The 18,888-nt window shown below is 41.1% G+C and overlaps 2 protein-coding genes across 3 annotated transcripts in view; one reads left to right on the top strand and one right to left on the bottom strand.

Annotated features, from left to right (window-relative positions):
* Positions 1-12,817, top strand: part of LOC145449104 (MFS-type transporter SLC18B1-like) — a 95,078-nt gene extending 82,261 nt beyond the window's left edge. The window contains exon 2 of the mRNA XM_080327577.1: positions 12,715-12,817. The gene's annotated coding sequence lies outside the window, so the exon portion shown is untranslated. The remainder of the gene's footprint in view (positions 1-12,714) is intronic.
* The window catches only part of LOC145449090 (uncharacterized), a 131,381-nt gene that overhangs the window by 3,599 nt on the left and 108,894 nt on the right, over positions 1-18,888 (bottom strand). For both annotated transcript variants that reach the window (XM_080327559.1, XM_080327560.1), the window contains 5 exons: positions 13,383-13,525; positions 4,709-4,817; positions 4,436-4,581; positions 221-452; positions 2-113 (listed from right to left, as the gene is read on the bottom strand). In XM_080327559.1, the coding sequence (XP_080183685.1) occupies positions 2-113; positions 221-452; positions 4,436-4,581; positions 4,709-4,817; positions 13,383-13,525 (742 nt within the window). The remainder of the gene's footprint in view (position 1; positions 114-220; positions 453-4,435; positions 4,582-4,708; positions 4,818-13,382; positions 13,526-18,888) is intronic.

Raw genomic sequence — 18,888 nt, 5'->3', positions numbered from 1 at the left:
CTATCTCCGGTCTTCAATCTTCAACTTTGCGAGCAGTAACTGTCTGCTAGGTACGCCCGTTTGATTGTCTCCGAAACCAGATACCCATACATTCCTTTTCAGTAGAATATCATCTGAATAAAATTGGTGTAGCCTCGACGAAAGGCAAAAGTAGTTTATATTATTTTACGAAAAACGAATTTTTAAAAACTTTTCGCACGTTATATGAAATAAAGCTTACATTCTATTTGACATTGCTGCTCTGGTGTTTCCGTTCCTCTGATCAGAACATTACCGTCGCTATCAGGCTTCCTCAATATGTTACGGATACAGCTGCTATCACTGCATGGCAGACATACTGGCTTTATATCGTGTGTGAAATCCACGAAGCCTCGATAACCAATGTCACCCGGTTTATAGATGGGATCTAACAAGGCTTCGCCTTTGATGACATATTCGCCACCAAGCTTTATCTGAATCGAAGTTTAATGAGTATTAGTAATCATATATTTATGAAATACATCGTCGATTGTCATTGTTTAAGCATCGTTAAGTTGCCAACTGTAAATGGTAGGGTATAGTGGTTCCCAACCTTTTTCGACTAATCACCCCCTTATCAACCTCGACCCAAATTTTCGCCCACAAATATTTACGGATCCAAAAAAGAGGACATATAATCAGGAAAATTCTTCACCCTAAGTCTGATCTCTTTTTGCCGCTATTATCGTTTACATTGGGGTATGTCCGTTTAGTGATAGAGCTTGCATTGCCTAAACGCTTGAAACGCGAAGAAATTCTATATTTCATGATTGAATCGTCAATATGATCGGTAATTGCAAATATATTGCTTTCAATTTTTATCCTCTCTCTGCTCTCGTAACCGGATTTACCGGTAGAGCTAAGTGAGGTGTGGTGGAAAAGGTATGACCAACAGTAATTTTACGGACTGCTATATCACTGACAACATGCCGCCAACATTTATAGTATCATATCTGCATCTCTTTGCAGTCGTACATGTACTAAGCTATACAAATTCGACTGAGGAACGTATGCTGCGTAGAGTCACGTGTGGAAATAATTATGTGAGTTAGACAATATTGTCTTTAGACTCTGTAGTACGCAAGGGCAGTAAAAGTTTCCAGGTGGTTCGCAATGTTGAGAAGCACTGCGCTAAATTGCATACGTTCAAAGTCAAATGAAGTCACTTCCACTGACTTAGGTCATTAAATTTAGACGGACTCTACGACAACTAGGTTTCTAGAATAGCTCACGACCTACGCAAACATGAGACATAATTATTGCGAGGCGTCAACAATTGGATGTCGGCCAATTTATCCGATCGTGAAATGTTTCACAGTATAGATGTTTCACAACTTTGGCGAACGCCTGACTCTGTTTGAAATGGAACAGCATAGGTTCACAGGCTCTTCTGAATAATTACGATGAAATCTTAATATTGTGCGGTTCCGGGTATTGGGATCAACCAACATTGTCACAAAGCTAGATGAAATAAATAGGGTCCACAAAATCCCAAACAATCCCTAATATGGTGCGAAACTGGCATTATACACTACGTGGTGGCTTATAAAGATATACATCATTTGAACTTTCTAAATCAGGGGTTCTCAAAGGGTGGGCCACAAGAGCGTATTTGAGGTGGGCCACAGAGCTATTTGGAAAATTTTAGGAATAATGTATGTTTAGTAATATTTGTTGTGTTAATCGCTAAAAAATAAATTCATATTAGTTGATTATACGTAGGCTACATAAGGCTTTTCATCCGACTCTGATGAGACGTAGTGGTATACGTATGGAGTCCGCATTTCAAGTCGAAAATGGGAGGCAGAAACGGCGGCTTTTTCCACTGACTATGGCTATCTATGGCTAACAGCAACTAAAATAATTTCGCGTATATAATACCTGGAAGGTAATGCCGAAGTAACCAAGTCTTCCGGCAGGGTCATAATGTCCTATGCCGTTGAAAAGGGTGTGCAATAAACCATTTACTGTACTTCGGCAGGTCGTATTATTGTAAGTTAAAATGGTCATAATTGCAAATTATTAGCAACTTGTGGTGGAGGTATACTGCACCACCGTAACAAATAGTAATGGATTGAGGATGCAGCGAAGCGCAATAATATTTGAAGTCTGTTTAAAATGTCATGCCTGGAAATCAATGTACATAATGTAAGAGTCACATGAATTGATAGTATCACTGGATCGAATATTCCGACATCGCAACTTCAGTTGGTTCAGTACGTGACATACAATGTACATTGTACACTGTACAGCAGGGCTCCGCGGGCCAAATGAAAAGTAAAAAATATGTTTGCGGCCCGGGTCAGAAATTTTAGCTGTATTCTCCAGTCAATTGATTTTATTTCTTTATTAAAAGCAGTGAATTACACTAATTGGCGCTCAGTGGAAGTGTTGATTTTGGGGAATGAAAAAGTGACGGTTAATTACCAAAAAAATATTCAGTTGCCGTCATATTTCGAAACAATGTTAAACATGATACATTTTGAACTCTCTTTAAGCCCATAACCGCGTTTTTCTATCAATATATTAAGATGCATTTGGGATGGCCGAAACAGCACTTCGAACTCAGTATTACCACTAGAGCTGAGTGAGGTGTTGCCTTGGAAATATTCGGTTGGGCCCATTGGTATAATTACTTCGTTACATTTTGCTATTTCGTGAACTCCCGTCTGCTATGTGTAAAAAATATTGAAATCTCCAAAGCGTAACAAACTAAAAGAGGCACAAGATTCCAAATTGATATTTCCTCACTGTCAAATATTGCCTATGGACAATTGGACACGGGGTTTTCTCGCAGTCGAACTTTTTTCCCTTTACTTAGTTATTTTTATCAGCAGTTTCCATTGCAGTGCCTTCTCGGAGTCCCGTGTTGGCCTAAACTTGTCTTGGTGCGTCGTGGCGCGGTAATGGCTGACGCCGAAATGCCCTACTATTACTAAATCGCGCATCGCGCGATAAAAATTTGAAAGAAGTTGCATAAATCTTCAAAAAATTACCCTACAATTTATGTTCATTCACGATATAAGTTTAGGCTCCCTTCGAGCTCGCCCCCCCCCCCCAATTAGCGGGTTTGGATGCGGCAGTTACAGTCCTGGGGATACTATAAGCTTATTGTCTTGATGTTGTTGAGCCAAGCTTGCAGTTCTTCCGAAATTCGCCGTCCCTTGACCGAGTGTATGTCTTCGTGTTTTTGTAATAGAACCGACTTAAATTATACTCCTTAAACATATTCGTGGCATGTTAATGAACAGGCTTGATAGTAAGCGAATTTGCGGTCAGTTAATACATCCTATGGTGTTAGTCCACGCAGCAACATTAAAAAGTAGGATTTATATTTTTAAATTCAAGCAACCCTTCGCGGGCCGCACAGAATAGCTCTGCGTGCCGCATTTGGCCCGCGGCCGCACTTTGCCCAGGCCTGCTGTACAGTATGCATAATATGAAAATCTTTCTCCACTCCTCTGTAGTATACCCCATTCACCAATGAATTCTTTGAAGGTGGCACAGAATGATATACTATTCCCCTCAATAGTGGAACTAAAATCCCAATCACACAGTGTATGCGGGAATCCGATCATTGTGTTTCGCGAAGCGAATGAAGTAGCAGCGGACAATCATAAAATACTCAGAAGTTTTAGCATATGATCTACCAGAACCGCAACTACCGCACCCAAACCCCCAATCGGGGAGCTAGAAGGGACCCAAGATTATTTCGTTGGTCGATTGTTGAACGATATTCATTCAACTTGAACATTTTCGTCGCGCTTCACGCGACTTCATGCCCTGACATGTTTATATTTTAATTTCATCAGTAAATAAGGAGAAAAATCCGCATATTTTAGAGAAATAGGTATATCGGCGCCGTCGATTACCACGCATTGAACTGGATTATGACTTTAAGGTTAGAGGTGGGCCACAGCACATTTTCAAACCGGAAAATGGGCCACGGCCAAGAAGGGCTGAGAATCCCTGTTCTAAATCATCCACGCTTTTACGAGGTCACAACAAGTGATACTCAAATACCCGACTCGGTACTCGATTCGAAGTTTGATACTTGATTAGAAGTCTAATATTCGATTCGAAATCTAATACTAGATTCGAAGAATAATGTTCGATTCGAAGTCTATTACTACATTCGTAGTCTAATAACCGGTTCGAAGTCTAATACTCGATTCGGAGTGTAGTATTCGATTCGGACTCTAATACTCGATTCGGAGTTTAATATTCGATTCGAAGTCTAGTATACTCGATTCGGGGTTTAATATTCGATTTGCTGTCTAATACTCGATTCGAAGTGTAATGTACGATTCCAATTCTAATACTCGATTCGGAGTCTAATATCCGATTCGAAGTCTAATACTCGCTTCGGAGTCAAATCACTCGACCACGGACTCGAGTACCCAACCCTGATCTTTACCAGGGCAGCGTCGTTCCTGAATGAATTTTCCTTGTGCTTGCTGTTGTCGTCATGTCCATACTTTTGATGTGATATGATTTTTTCCGGTTTAAAAATTCGCACCGATCGTTCCAAATCTCGGCTATTGTGTGGTCTCCGAGACATCCCTGCAATTGGAAGGATGGGTATCAATTGCTAGATAAACAGTATGCTGTTTATCGTGTTAATGAAGTAATGGTCCGTTCTATCTTTGCTGCCCACTAACCATACCTTCAAATGTGAATTGGCACTTACCTAAAGATACAACGACATTAGGACTGTGATCAAATAGATGTGCAGCAGCCAATATCCATTTATTATTAATAAGAGATCCCCCACCAAGCAGACTCTCATCGCTGAATACCTGTAGAGAAAGGAAGAGTGAACGTATTGGGGTTGCATTTTAAACAAAGGCCTCTATAAAAAATGTGTTCCTTTCAAGTTGTACAATTATGCCAAAATTGTGTAAATACTTTCCAGGGTTGTAATGACTCGAGTCATGACTCGACTCGAGTCAGACTCGAGTCACGATTTTCAGATGACTCGACTCGACTCGAGTCATTTTCTCAAAATACGGAAATGACTCGACTCGACTCGGGTCAATCAGTGCATCGACTCGACTTGGACTCGAGTCAATGCGCATGACTCGAACCAAGTCATTTACTCGATACTCAGACGGCCAAGACCGACATTTCATTGTAATTTGGAAGCCAACACACTATTGGGATTTCGTTTGTTTGTACTGGTGCTTGAAAATGCGACCAGAAACTGCTAAAAGTGAGGAAAATGGATATATTATAAATGCGAACCATTCAATATCACCAAACAGAGTTATAAAAGTGGGTTTAGGAAGACTTCAACTGGAAACTGAGCATTCAACACAATGACTTGGACTCGGACTCGAGTCATAATACCATGACTCGGACTCGATCCTATGTTCGCTGACTTGGACTCGGACTTGACTCGGTGGGAATTGAAAATGACTCGACTTGACTCGAGTCAAAAATATAAAAGTGAGATTGACTTGTGACTCGGAGCCTTGTGACTTGGTTACAACCCTGATACTTTCCAAAAACATGTTTTATGAGCCACGGACGACGATTACCACCCGATAAAGCCGATGTATGCGATATGGGATGGTTGAAACCGTCGAAATAGTCGGTTCAACAGCTATAGTACGTAGATATAGTTCAGGGGTCAACAACTCGGCGCCCGCGGGCCCCTGGTAGCCCACGAGGACCGGATGAGTAGCCCGCGAGCCATGTTCTAAAAATAGATCGAATAGCAGCATTTACCAATATTCGTCAGATTATTACCAGTGAGCTTTCAAATATATAGATCAGGGGTCACCAACTCAAAACGCGTCGCGGACCACTTTTCAAAATTCGTCGAGGCCGCGGGCCGTATGACTTCTATATCGAGATTAAAATAGGCAACGCTGTTAAACGGACACGTTTTGATAAATCTACGTCAGTACAACGCTAACATGGGCAACAGACAAATCGTGATTAGTCATGTTATGAATAAGCACAGGGACCCGTGTTCCAGTCGCGCGAAGCGCGAAAAAGTTTTCATGTTCTTGTGTGAATTTCGTCATTATTATTAGTAAATTTCCACATATTACCATCAAATATTTATCGTTTCTCAGTCTATGTGATCGAATTCATCGGTAGAGTTGATTCATATCAGCAAATTCTTCCTCCGTGGAATGATATTACAATCGCCAAAGCCGTAACAGCTAGTGAGGAATATTGACATTGGGCACAAGAGAATAGCTTACTTTGAATAACAACAACAAAAATATGTCTATACTAAAATTAATTTCAGCATTTCAAAATGCTTTACTAAGCGTTCTTTTGAAATTTCAAATCAGGCCGCGGGCCGCAAACTATGACGTCGCGGGCCGTGTGTTGGTGACCCCTGACATAGATTGATTGATTTAGCCATTCTTGTTTAAACCACACTAACATGTAACTGACAAATGACAATACATAGATATAAACACTCAAAATGATGATATCAAATATCTTCAATTATAATTAGTAATATACCAACATGTAATAGAATCACAAGATATCGAAGACGTAGGATACGGTGCACTGCCTATACAGGCAACATGACGAAATGTCCTCCATGGTGTTCTTGAAATGGCGTGAAGTTCCGTTATGGTAGCTCGACGTCAAGGAAAAAGCCAAAGTAGTAAACAACATTACTATTCGGTACCAGATAGCCGTGAAGTACTAGCAGATTTTCAATATCTGTATGTCCATTATATATTGCATCTTTTGACACAGCTTGTTTCTCTTACACTCAACGCAGTTTAGTACAATGTTTCTGACTTTCTGTATTCGTTGCTGCTGTCCAGTATAATGAAATCTGTCATGTCTGGATGCTGAGTAGTTGGAGATTGAAATTGTAACACTGCAAAATGACCTCCTCCTCAAAGCCCACCAGGCTGCAGCAAACATCTATGGTGCCTTGTTGACACGGAAAAGTACGGTGGTGTATGCGCATCAGCTATGAAGGTTGCAAGCGTGTTTGGTTCAACTTATCGTTGTGATTCAATCGTTGTGGTCGGTATATGGCAGGGTTAGGAAGCCTATTTCGTCGACGGAGTTATATTTACCCTATATTTTCAATTGTGAATACCAATCCAGCATGACGTCACAATTGAATATGCGCGACGTCATGGCATAGAAAAAACAATGAAAAACATGTTTTAAACGAAGGGCCTTGTTTCAAACATGTTTGTTTTAAATTAATTTTTGTTTTGAACACCACCCTAGAATGTAGAGTGGCCTTAATTTTACAAACTGGTTATCACACTCGCGCACATACACGCCTCTAAGCTATATTTATCAAATCGCAGAAAAGTGCGGAGATGTGCGAATTCCGGTCTTCTCTAATATCTACTTGTTGGAATTGAAGCTATAGTATATAGACTTGGAAACATGGTATTGTCTGTGATGTAGATGCAAAATCTCTGAGCATTTATCTGAATTACTGGCTCTCTCCTAAGACCTATAGAATCTGTGCGATATTCTCCTCTCTTGCGTATTGCGAATGCGGACACAGCAAATGCACTGTTCAAGCAATGGTCAACAACTCAAATTTGCTCGCGGGCCGCTTGTTTCAGAACCCTGTTTTACTGAGTCGGTGTACGACCTAGTAAAAAGACAAAGTCCACTCTCCCTCCTTTCGAATATGTTGGAATTACTTTTCGTTGATTAGTATAACCAAAAAATATCAAAATAGCTGCATGATTCGAATATAATGCACAATAATACATATTTTCTAAACTAGGGATGGTGTGAACCCCTGAAAGTTTCAGGTTCGTGTAAACGCGAACCTTTTTGAACGGGTCTGTGTGAACGCCAACGTGAACCTATGATGTCACGTGACGTCATATTGCTAATTCCATCCTTGCATTTTAGTGAAGTGATATATATTAATGTACAGTTCACGATACCTAACGACGACTAGGCCATATTATGACACAATAATGCTGAAGTACATGATGACTTTTTAAACGTCACCAAATGTACAGACTAGAACAATCAACTGCTATATTAATCCCATAAAATCGACATCTTAATTCCCTTTGCCAACAATTTCGACCTACGGGAATCCTTACGCCTTGTTTTGACGAGCCATGTTTTGGGTGAATCAGTTTAATCAGTTTCATTTGTATTTCGCTTTTCTCATCGACAACTCCTAATTGTTCTGTTTGATTTGATTGATTGGTTAATTTAATTGTTGCGCCGTCTGTGGTTTATATATATTTTCTTCGTTAATGTTTCTTACTCTCTCTTCAACTATCGGGCGAGCAGCCACTATTGCGAATTTCGCTGAAAGCATCTTACTATTCTGACCAAGCTGGCGTATTGTTTGATTCGCACTATTTGGTTGTATTTGAGAATGGAAGACTGATACACAACGTTTGTCGAGCTCCCTACAACAGACATGATTCGACTCCTGCTAAATCGGCAGTCATTGGAACTTAACGGTCTAGGCCGGACCGAACAATGTATTCGGCGTCTGACTATTAATACATTGATATTGAGCAGAGTTTTAAACAGGTTGCTAAACTTGCTACCGATATTACACCATAAACAAGTTATACGGTATAAACAACACCCCAATCGTACGGACTTGGTTTTTATGATACATCAAAAATATGAAATCAAGATTAATCCCCGGGCGCCTACAACGATGTATTCTTTATATCAATTTCATTGATTAGTTGAATAAGCAACATTCGCTTGCTACCTACATGCAGTGTATTTCGCTTTTGCTGTCGTGCTATTGCGGGTCAAGCCCACAGAAAAGAGAGTCACTAAATATTTTCAAACGGAAAGCTGAATATGTCGAGCAATCTTTTGTAACAAAGCAAGTGAAATTTCTGAGATGCTCGTTTAAGGTTTCCTCTTGATGCTGCCATCGCCATGCACAGTGTGGTCGGAAGTTGAAATATGCACATAATTTCAACCAAAGATGTCACGATGACGTGAAAATTGTCATATATGGAAAAGGTTCACAGTGCAGAACCTACCAAGGTTCGTTTGCGAACGCCAACCTCTAAATTTCTGAGGTTCACACACAGAACGCGAATGTGAACCTCACGTTCACACCATCCCTGATCCAACCCATTTTAGCGTACGGGCCGGTAATATTTCAAAAAAATATCTGGTTGACCATTGGATCTTTAAGGATTGAGATCAACCCAGAATCTAATTGCGGCATTATTATGCAACACCTTTGGGCAAGTATGGTAGTCAGTGGTTCTCAACCTTTTCGACCTCGTGCCACCCTTTCATAACGAAATAGGTGACGTAGTGGTACGTTGCATCGTTGCAACAAAAATGGGTTGTGGAACTTCAGAATCCCATTCCCAAGTGCCGGTTGTTTATAGAGACACGTTTTTGACCTCCAGTCTAAATGCGGTGTCGTACGAAAAGTCTGGAGCCAAAGTAGGCCGCCCTACAAGTTGGCATCTCAGAAATCATATTAAGCAATATCAGTTTGGCGTAAAATCACCATGGATACCGAGAATTTGGCAAAACGATGACTAAAAAAGAAACAGAAAAAGGTTCCCAACCATGCGTCATGCTACTGCATATTCTTCCCCGGTTCTGATGGGGGCGACTATACAAGAGTTCAACAATTTCGGCATAGCCTGAACATCACCGCCCAATAACCAAGTGATGACATTTTGTTCAGTTATCTCTTTCCCAAATGCTACGATATGTGGGCGAGTTAGCGTACCACCACCATTGACGGTGGAGGCCCTGGTGTTATTCTCAGTAGTAGCAAGTTCCGTAGACTTTGCGACTGCCACCTTAAATTGACGTGAACTTTAGTTAGCCACTAAATTACTTTCCTAAAAACCTAACAATGATGTGGTCTCAACCAGACATGGGGTGATTACTTCACGAATGTAATCGATTGCGATTACGATTACTTGTGAATCCCGCGATTACGATTACGATTACGATTACAGCAAAATCAGGAAGTAGTCGAATACGATTACGATTACATTTCAAAAGTAATCACGATTACTCACGATTACATTTGTTTTGCTTCCTAGAACTAATTTCAGAAGAGATATTGGAAGACAATGTAAGGATTGCGATGAAAACGTCTAATGAGATAACAACTTTCTTTATAAATCATATGTCATCTGCTTGTTACGTCACAATGCACCCATTGCCCAACTCTATGAAGGATTATTCGTCGCACCTAACGATTTGCATTCTTGCCAGGTCCGTAACTGCCACACCCCAAACTCTCCAATAGGACCGGGAACGAGCTCTAAGGGTACTCAAAGGTATTTTCAAGAGAGTTAATTCACTTGAAAATATTATTCGAGCTTCGGGATTCAATGTCTCTAAATAGCTTGATCTTGAAATGCATACCGCTGCCCCTAAAGAAAAAAAAGCATGCATAATTTATAGGAATAGGCATTTCGGTGGCGGTCATTACCCCGCCACGACACACCAAAAGACGTATGCAATTTCGGCCAACATGCAACTCCACAAAGTGTGCTACCAAAGAATGACATTGGCCAAAACTTTGGGTATATGTCCATAGTCAGTAGCCGCGCTCTGTGGGCGTGACGAATAGTCCGGTCCTTTCAATCTGAACCCCAAAAATACAAATGCCAACCGGGGAACTCACAGAGAAATGAAGATATGACAATTTGTGTGTGCGTCTCACGAAAGTTTTTCTTTTAGTCTGCTACGTTTGGGCGACTACAGTATCTTTTAATTATATAAAAGACGGGTGGTCACGAATTAACAACATACAATAAAGTAATTATAACAACATACCAGATGCTATAATTATGAATTACGTGCCCCCAGCTCTACCAGTAAATCTGAATGAACAGCAATATAATGCAATTACCTATATTATTGACGAAATTCAGTCATCAACTTGAAAACTGACCACCCTATGGGGCCTCAATCACCAGGGCTGTAATGACTGGATACGCGATTTTTTGGTGACTAGATCTGACTGGAGTCATTTTTTGAAATGCGTAAATTGACTCGATTCAAGTCAATTTTTGTATTGACTCGACTTGTACTCGAGTCATGCAAGTCATATGACTCGAGACTAAAACCGCCAAGATAGACATTTCATGTAACTTCGAAGAATAGTAAAGTTACCACATTATTTGAATTTCGTCTACCAGTCCTGATACTTGGAACTGGGGCCGTAAACTGTGAAAACTGATGAAAATTACTATAATATGAACACGAGCCATTCTATATCACTCGAGCAGAGTTGAAAAAGTGGGTTGAACCGGAATGATCTGAAAACTGATCTTAGAACACAACTACTTGGACTCGTACTCGAGTCAAACACTATGACTCGGACTCGACCCTATACTAGCTGACGTGGACTCGGACTTGACTCGGGGGTGAACTGAAAATGACTCGACTTGACTCGAGTCAAAACTATAAAAGTGAGATTGACTTGTGACTCGGAACATTGTGACTTTGGTTACAACCCTACCGATACCAATGTTTGGAGTGGGGGACTAATTGCTGTTTTGGTCCTGATTGTACCTACAACCCACGCAAACATGGTGTACAAGCGGATGGCTATGGCGACAGGTATAAATGTCGAGTGAAGAATTGTGAAATAACGATTGGCGCCCGTTCCGAGTATGGTCATATGAGAATAAGATAAATTGAACTTAAAATTCTACCTTACACTTAATACAGATACAGAAAGCTGCCGTTACCAGAAACGGCAAAGAATGGCTCGGTTATGATACATATCAGCAGCTGTTGATTTTAACCATCGTAATGTTTTATTTGACGAGTACAAAATTTCAAATCTTTGTCCGGTGTACGTACAATATATATATACGTATACTACATAGATAGGCCTACTGCTCGCCAAGCAGCAACGGTCAAACTGTGTTTAACTAAGCATAACCAAACATCAATACATAAATTACTATTTGAAACTATAGGCAGAGTGGTGATTACTATCTTACTGCGAGGTAGTGGCGTCTGGAGTGTATTGATAACCTGATCTACAGCATGGCTTACACTGTTCTAACAATCACACAACAATGTACATCGAATATATATTTACTACGTGTGAATACTTCTTACGCAAGGAATAGCAAAGCTAATACTTCTGACGTAATAATGAGCGGTGGCGTTTGAAAATCAACCGTTTGCGCTATCAACAACGTGGTGTAATATCTCTCCCGTGTTCACGAATGTTCGGTTATGTCATTTTCATTGTACAAATAAAAAGTAATCGTTCTTTCACAAAGAAATCGATTAGATATGTGAAGTAGTCGATTACGATTACGATTACTTGGGATTTTTTTCGAATGTAATCGATTGCGATTACGATTACTTGAAAATGCTGTAATCGTCGTAATCGATTACGATTACTAATCGCGATTACCCCATGTCTGGTCTCAACTTCGAGGAAAGATCGAAAAGAAACTTCTGGCCGCATCCATTTTCGTCAAACAGCCACCGCTGCGCTTAATCGTTTCTTAACCCGTTACGACATTTTTAGCACGATATCTTCACTGTCGCAATTGCTCGACATGATTAGGCAGTCACGCAAAATACTGGCTATTTGCTAAAATTATTAGGTTTGTGAAAAAAAACGTTGCACAACTACTTCGGCGTAATTTAGCATGTAGAAGCGATGCCATTGGAGTTGGTAAACGTAAAGTTTATTTTAAAATAAATTATTATTTTATTAAATTTCAATGGCTATACCAGTGGTTCCCAACCTTTTTCGACTCATCGCCCCCTTTTCAAGCTCAACGCCGATCATCGCCCCCCAGATTTTGTGAACCGAAAAATCGGTATACAAACTGTAATCATCGACGGGTTGACTGAAAAAAAGTCAACTCTTCGGCTCGATGTCCAATTTTACACTTTTGCAACTAAATTTCCGTCTAAAAAAAGGTCATTTCTACGTCTTGACACCTATATAGCGGTTTTGACGCGTCATCGCCCCCCCCCTATCGCCCCCTTCGCTATTTTCGCCACCTGTCGCCCCCTTTGTCCATTTTCGCCCCCATATCGCCCCCTTCATCATCTTCACCCCCTAGGCCGCCAAATCGCCCCCTGAGGGGGAGGGGCGATATCGCTCACGTTGGGAACCACTAGGCTATACCATGAAATTGTTAAATTGTCTAAAAAATAACTATGCATAGAATGTTTGACTCAATTGAAAACAGCAAAAGCGAAATTATCGGAGTCAGAAGTTTTGGATTTGAAATAATAGTATTTTCCATAGTTCAAAGTTTTGGCTCGGCTCGTCAACATAATTTCTGCCTCTTATCTGGCCCATCGGGAAAAAAAATTGCCTAGCCCTGATTTTATGGCTCGCAGGTAAATTCGTAACAGTCATACTAACAATCGGGTAATAAGCTGATACAAACCTCTTTCACTGTTGCACCAGTCCTGGAAATGTATGATTGCCATGGCCATTTTCGTTCCGGGACAAAACCATTTAATACTCGCCCCATCGCTTTATTACGATCAATTGTTTTCTTTGGAACAGTTGTTCCGCAGTTCATGCGACCTTAGAATATAAAATAGACCTGAGCAAATGCATTCTAATAAATGATGTGTCAATATTGTTAGAGGCATAGAAGTTGCAAGAATATAAGCCTAATGTAAGCTATAGGCCTACCATGTTCTCAAACTAACTTTACTTTCGCAAATTTCTAATGCCGCAAACATGTTTAAAGGGGCACTGCGCCCCGAAAATGATGTTGTCTCAAATTGAAGCAAAAATCGAAAAAAAATTGGGCCGCTGCCCTTTCCTTCAGAAAACCACCGTAATGGAGCTGGATTTTAATGAATTTTGGATAAGCCCCGTTCCACTCCCGCTACCGCGTTTCTCAACCCGTTGCGAAATTTCTGGCGCGATGTCTTTACCGTCGCACTTGCTCGACGTCAGACCTCCATATTGTAGCTCGATTTCTTTACGTAGTATATGTGGTAAACCTATGCTGCGACACTCAGTTAGCTTCCACGTGATACGACAGCACGTACTCTCAATGTTAATTGCAACATTTGCATAATCACCATATTGTCGAGGCTCTGTTGTACAGTACTGGTACCCTGCTGTGCAAATGCCGTATGATCGAATGGGGAATTATTATAGATGTATAATTTGTATATTAACGAATGTACAATTCACAAGAATGATACACCAAAAGTGGTGCCGATTGTGCCTCATTATTATTGATGTAAAATTGCAATATGATAGTATTTCTGTAGTGTGTACGCAACAGTACTGCGAAAATATCCATTGGTCAAGAAAGTATTCGGTGGCTGTGACTTCATTCGGATAATGCACTAGAGCAGCGGTCAGGAAACTTTTTCGTCTGCAGAGCCATATTTGCCCATTTTTTTCCATTTCAACTCCCAAAGAGCCATAAATGCCAATCAACTGTTACGTCACAATTGAAAATTTGTGATGTCATGGTAGCACTTATACAATCTCACTACATGGGATTCATCGTGTTGCACCTCATTTTCTCTGTAAAAACTCGTACTAATCATGCTGGTATAACTTTATTCGAGCATGCGAACCTTGAGTTACGAGCAGGGCTTTGGAGCAGCCGTAAATTTGCATTGCTCCAGCTCCGGCTCCGGAGCTTTCTTCTCTCATACATTAGCCCCGGCTCCAGGTCCGGAGCCTCATTATTACCACTGCTCCAGCTGCGGCTCCGGCTCTGAAAACTATCGAAGGTGTCTGTCTATATCAGGGGTGGGCAAACCGCGGCCTGCGGGCCATATGTGGCCCGCGAGAAGGTTTTGAGTGGCCCGCATGGTAATTTCCCATTATATTATCGAAATTCTGTTATATTATCGAAATTGAATTTCTCACATTGTGAACTTGCAAGGCCAACCAAAAATATAGTTAGTATGGCCACGACACTTGGAATGTTGATGACTAAAACGTCAGTTCCGACGCATTGGCAGATCCAGGGTCCAGCAGTAACATTTTTAGTAAATCGTCGTAAATAACAATAAACTAAAAAAGTATTCAATTTTTTCTACACGCTTCGCGTGTTTAATTGTCACGCGATTTCTTTCTCTGTAGCCTACCCCCGCCTGAAAATGAAAAAACACCTGATTTAGCCGATTGAGTCTAACTATATTAGCAATTACGAGAGAAAGTATCTTCGCGTTTGCGCTCGCAGATAGATCGTCGACGGTGAAATGTAGGCATAAAATGATTGTCGTATATTAGCGGAAACTTCGATATCGATATGTCCAGATGCCGAATAGTCATGTCCTTGCAAACTGAGCCCATCCGGTGGTATACAGTCGACCCGCAATATACCCAAGCAATAATATCATCAAACTTTGAAAATTTTACGCGCCTGGAGCGGCTAGGGGCAACGCACTCGTTCGTCAATTTCATGTGGTCCTTTAGCCGAAAAATTTGGCCACCTCTGGTCTAAATAGATTGCTAATTTACCCGTAGGTTATTTATCAATAGTAATCTATAGAGTCCGTCAGACGTCAGTAACATCGGATGCAGCAACGAAGACATAGGTGCCGCCGTGCCGGCTTGTAACTACATAATGAGTAGGCTACTTGTCAATTGTCGATAACATCATAGTTGCACTAGAACGCACTATTCTCCGTGCCATTGCTGTGTACAGCATTAAAATTCTGATGCGGCGTTTTAACACTGGCACTGTACTCTTCAACAGCCATACAGCTGAATTCAATCTTTAAATATGCGATTATTATTCAACTGTAACTGTATTAAGAGCAATATGGGCGAATATAACGACGTGCTCAATAACAATTCGATTCGTACCTAAATGGCCAATGGTTTGACGTTCAATATTGGTGCATTCGTTTCCAGTCCATCCGGTGTCGATCAAGTTCATCGGAATATATTATTTCCCCGTTGAAACGAAACGAAAAATCGAATTGAACACTGTGCCATGCACATTGCGCCAAGCCCATAAAGAATTAAACTGTGCAGTATGCACATTAGGGCTCTTCAAAAATGACTTTTTTTCTCAAATCGTACTGGCTACTTGACAAAATTGTTAGTTTACCTAATTTAAGCCTACACACAAAATTTGGTTCAATTCCAGCCAGTAACCGCTTTGCTACAGGAGAAGAAAGTTTATATTTATTATATAAAAATAAATAATAAAAAATTTGAAAATTTTCTGTTCACCCCATGAAAGTGTTAGGCTGTCTATAGAAACGATGCTCACCAAATTTGGTTCAATTCCAACCAGTGGAAGCGGAGTTATTGCCGTCGAAAAATTTGGATTTGAATAAAATAGTATTTACGGTGACCGATTCTTTGTTTATTTATTATAGTTGTGCTCACCGTAAATACTTCTGAACATCTCCTCGAAATTTCGAATCCCCAAAACAACATCTGTATTTGCAGCAGAGTTGTTCGCGATCTACAAAGCTCTGGAATGGGTTTCCGGACAATGCGAGCCGCCAAGTCATAATAGTATAACCATTCTTTCGGATAGTCTAATCGCTTTGGACGCAATACAGCACCGTTCCTCGACTCATCATTTAATTTCCCGAATATTCGATGTCTGCTTAGATCTCTTAAAAAGAGAAATTAATATTGCTTTTATATGGATTCCAGGTCATGAAGGCGTCGGCGTCGGCGGCGCAGACGACCTCGCAAAGGACGCCGCCGGGGGCGAAGCAGGAGTCAACGACGAAGAATGTCTGAAAATAACACTATCGGAATGCAAGACTATCATAAACGAGCAATCCGAAAAGTGGTGGACCTCCGAGTTCAATCGGCAGAGACTGGTTTGCACTATCGACGCTTCACTGAAAACAAAGAAAGTAGGCTACCAAGGAAATGAATAAGCTGGATAAACAATATAGTACAATGCTATTTAGACTCCAGACAGGCCATTGCAAACTCAACGGACACCTGTACCGTATTGGGTGCCATGATGGTGGACTATGTGAAATTTGTTGCTCGGAGGAATCGGTCGAACACTTCTTGATCCAGTGCAGCAGATACAACGACCACCGAACTTTACTTAAAAGAGCCGCCGACCAAATAGGCATATGTTTTGTACTGGACAATTTATTATCTGACCCCAGAATGTTTATAAAAGTAGTGGAATTTGTAAATGCCACCGGGCGAGTTATCTGATTGCTTGACAATGTGGACTTTATTATGGGCCCTTGAGTCATGGTGCGAAATGACTTCGTAGTCGGTGCACCAATTTTCACTTATTCAACCAACCAACCAACTGTCCAATTTTGCAGCCCGATTAAAGAACTATCACGAAAGAACGAGTATTTGCGCATACGATTCATAGCAACAATGAGATGGAATTTCTCGGCTCGTGCTCGTCATATCGGCATGTGCAACGAAATCACGTTTTTATCGTCTCTCCCATTTCGCATAATGCATAGTGATCATTATTTCCGAACCGTATACAATTGGCAACAAGGTTGTGCTGATGATGAAATTGCAGGTATGCCGAATACCCACAATATTCACAGGCATATTTCGCATACCGAGGTTCGGCACTAATGAATGAAAATTGAATATTGAACATACGACTGCTCTGCTAATAAATCCACAGGAACATGGTTAGTCGGAAAAGGTAGCGCCAAAGAGGAAAAGATTCTTAATTTGGCGAAGGCCTGCTGTGGAATTAAGTGAACTCAGCAGATATGGTTGTTGCATATATAAGAGCATCTTATGAAATACGTCGGAGCCGGAGCTACCTCTCAAATAACTGGCTCCAGCTCCGACTCCGGCTCAATTTTATGTAGAGCTCAGGCTCCACCTCCGGTAAAATGCACGGCTCCGGGGCTCCGGCTCCGGGCTCCGGCCCCACCAAGCCCTGGTTACGGGAACGTAGCTGCGTAGTGACCCTCCTTTTAAATGCGAGAACTAGGGCTGGGCAAAATCGAGTACCTGAGTGATTCGATTCTGAATCACGTAATATGCTTCGAGTCGAGTCGAGTAATCGAGTATCACCCATAATGACGTCATAACAGAATGTAATAGGTCAAAGGTCAAATATGTATAATTTATGCCACCACAGAGGATATAATGCCTGTTATCCCTCTCCTAACAGATATTTTGGTATTTTGTGACCATACCGATTTCATTCCACTTGATGAGAATGTTGTGGGATAATCATGACTTCGGAAATGTGCTACGTCCAGTAACCTCGTAGCTTTGTACTATATGTTTCGTATGCTGCGATACCACCAAACAAGGTTTCGAGGCTGCAACAGTGAAAATTAGTTTCGAAACTATAATTCTCGTTGATAAATTAACTTTCAGTGGCGAGAAGCGCATAATTCCTGTACTCGAAAAAATCGTCTTTTACTACTCGACTCAAATCACTAAAATTAATACTCGATTCAGATTCGAATACTCGAATCATTGTGCCCAGCCCTAGCGAGAACCCGTGATTACATGCGTAAATGGAGCCTAACATTGTCACTACTGCAGTATATACCCAATGTAATGTGTGTTAAATCACTGACGTGAGTAGTAGTTATGATCGCTCTGGGGGTGGCAGGGGTTCTTATGGGTGCGGTCGCACATCGTATGGAAAACTCGCGGTGGCACATCGTACTTTTGGACCCCCCCTCTCGGTCGCACATCGTAATGTGTTCTTATGGGTGCGCTCGCACGTCGTACTTTCAGGTATAGGCTGCGTTGGCATGTCGTATTGGAAACTCGTGTTGGCACATCGTACTTTTAGGTATAGGCATCTGTCGCACGTCGTACTTTCGCATGTCATACTTTCGCGTATAGGCAGTGGTGGTGATTCGCCATGTGTTCGTATGGGAGCGTCGGCATATCGCCCTTTCGGGTATAGGCATCTCTCGCCCGGTGTTGAATATGTATCAAGTAAATAGTCATGTCATTGGTCCTTAGTTAATGTGTAT

The sequence above is a fragment of the Botryllus schlosseri genome, chromosome 10, assembly GCF_051294905.1.
Source record: "Botryllus schlosseri isolate E-star chromosome 10, Bs_hap1, whole genome shotgun sequence".
Lineage (NCBI taxonomy): Eukaryota > Metazoa > Chordata > Ascidiacea > Stolidobranchia > Styelidae > Botryllus > Botryllus schlosseri.
This window is presented reverse-complemented; position numbering and strand designations above follow the sequence as displayed.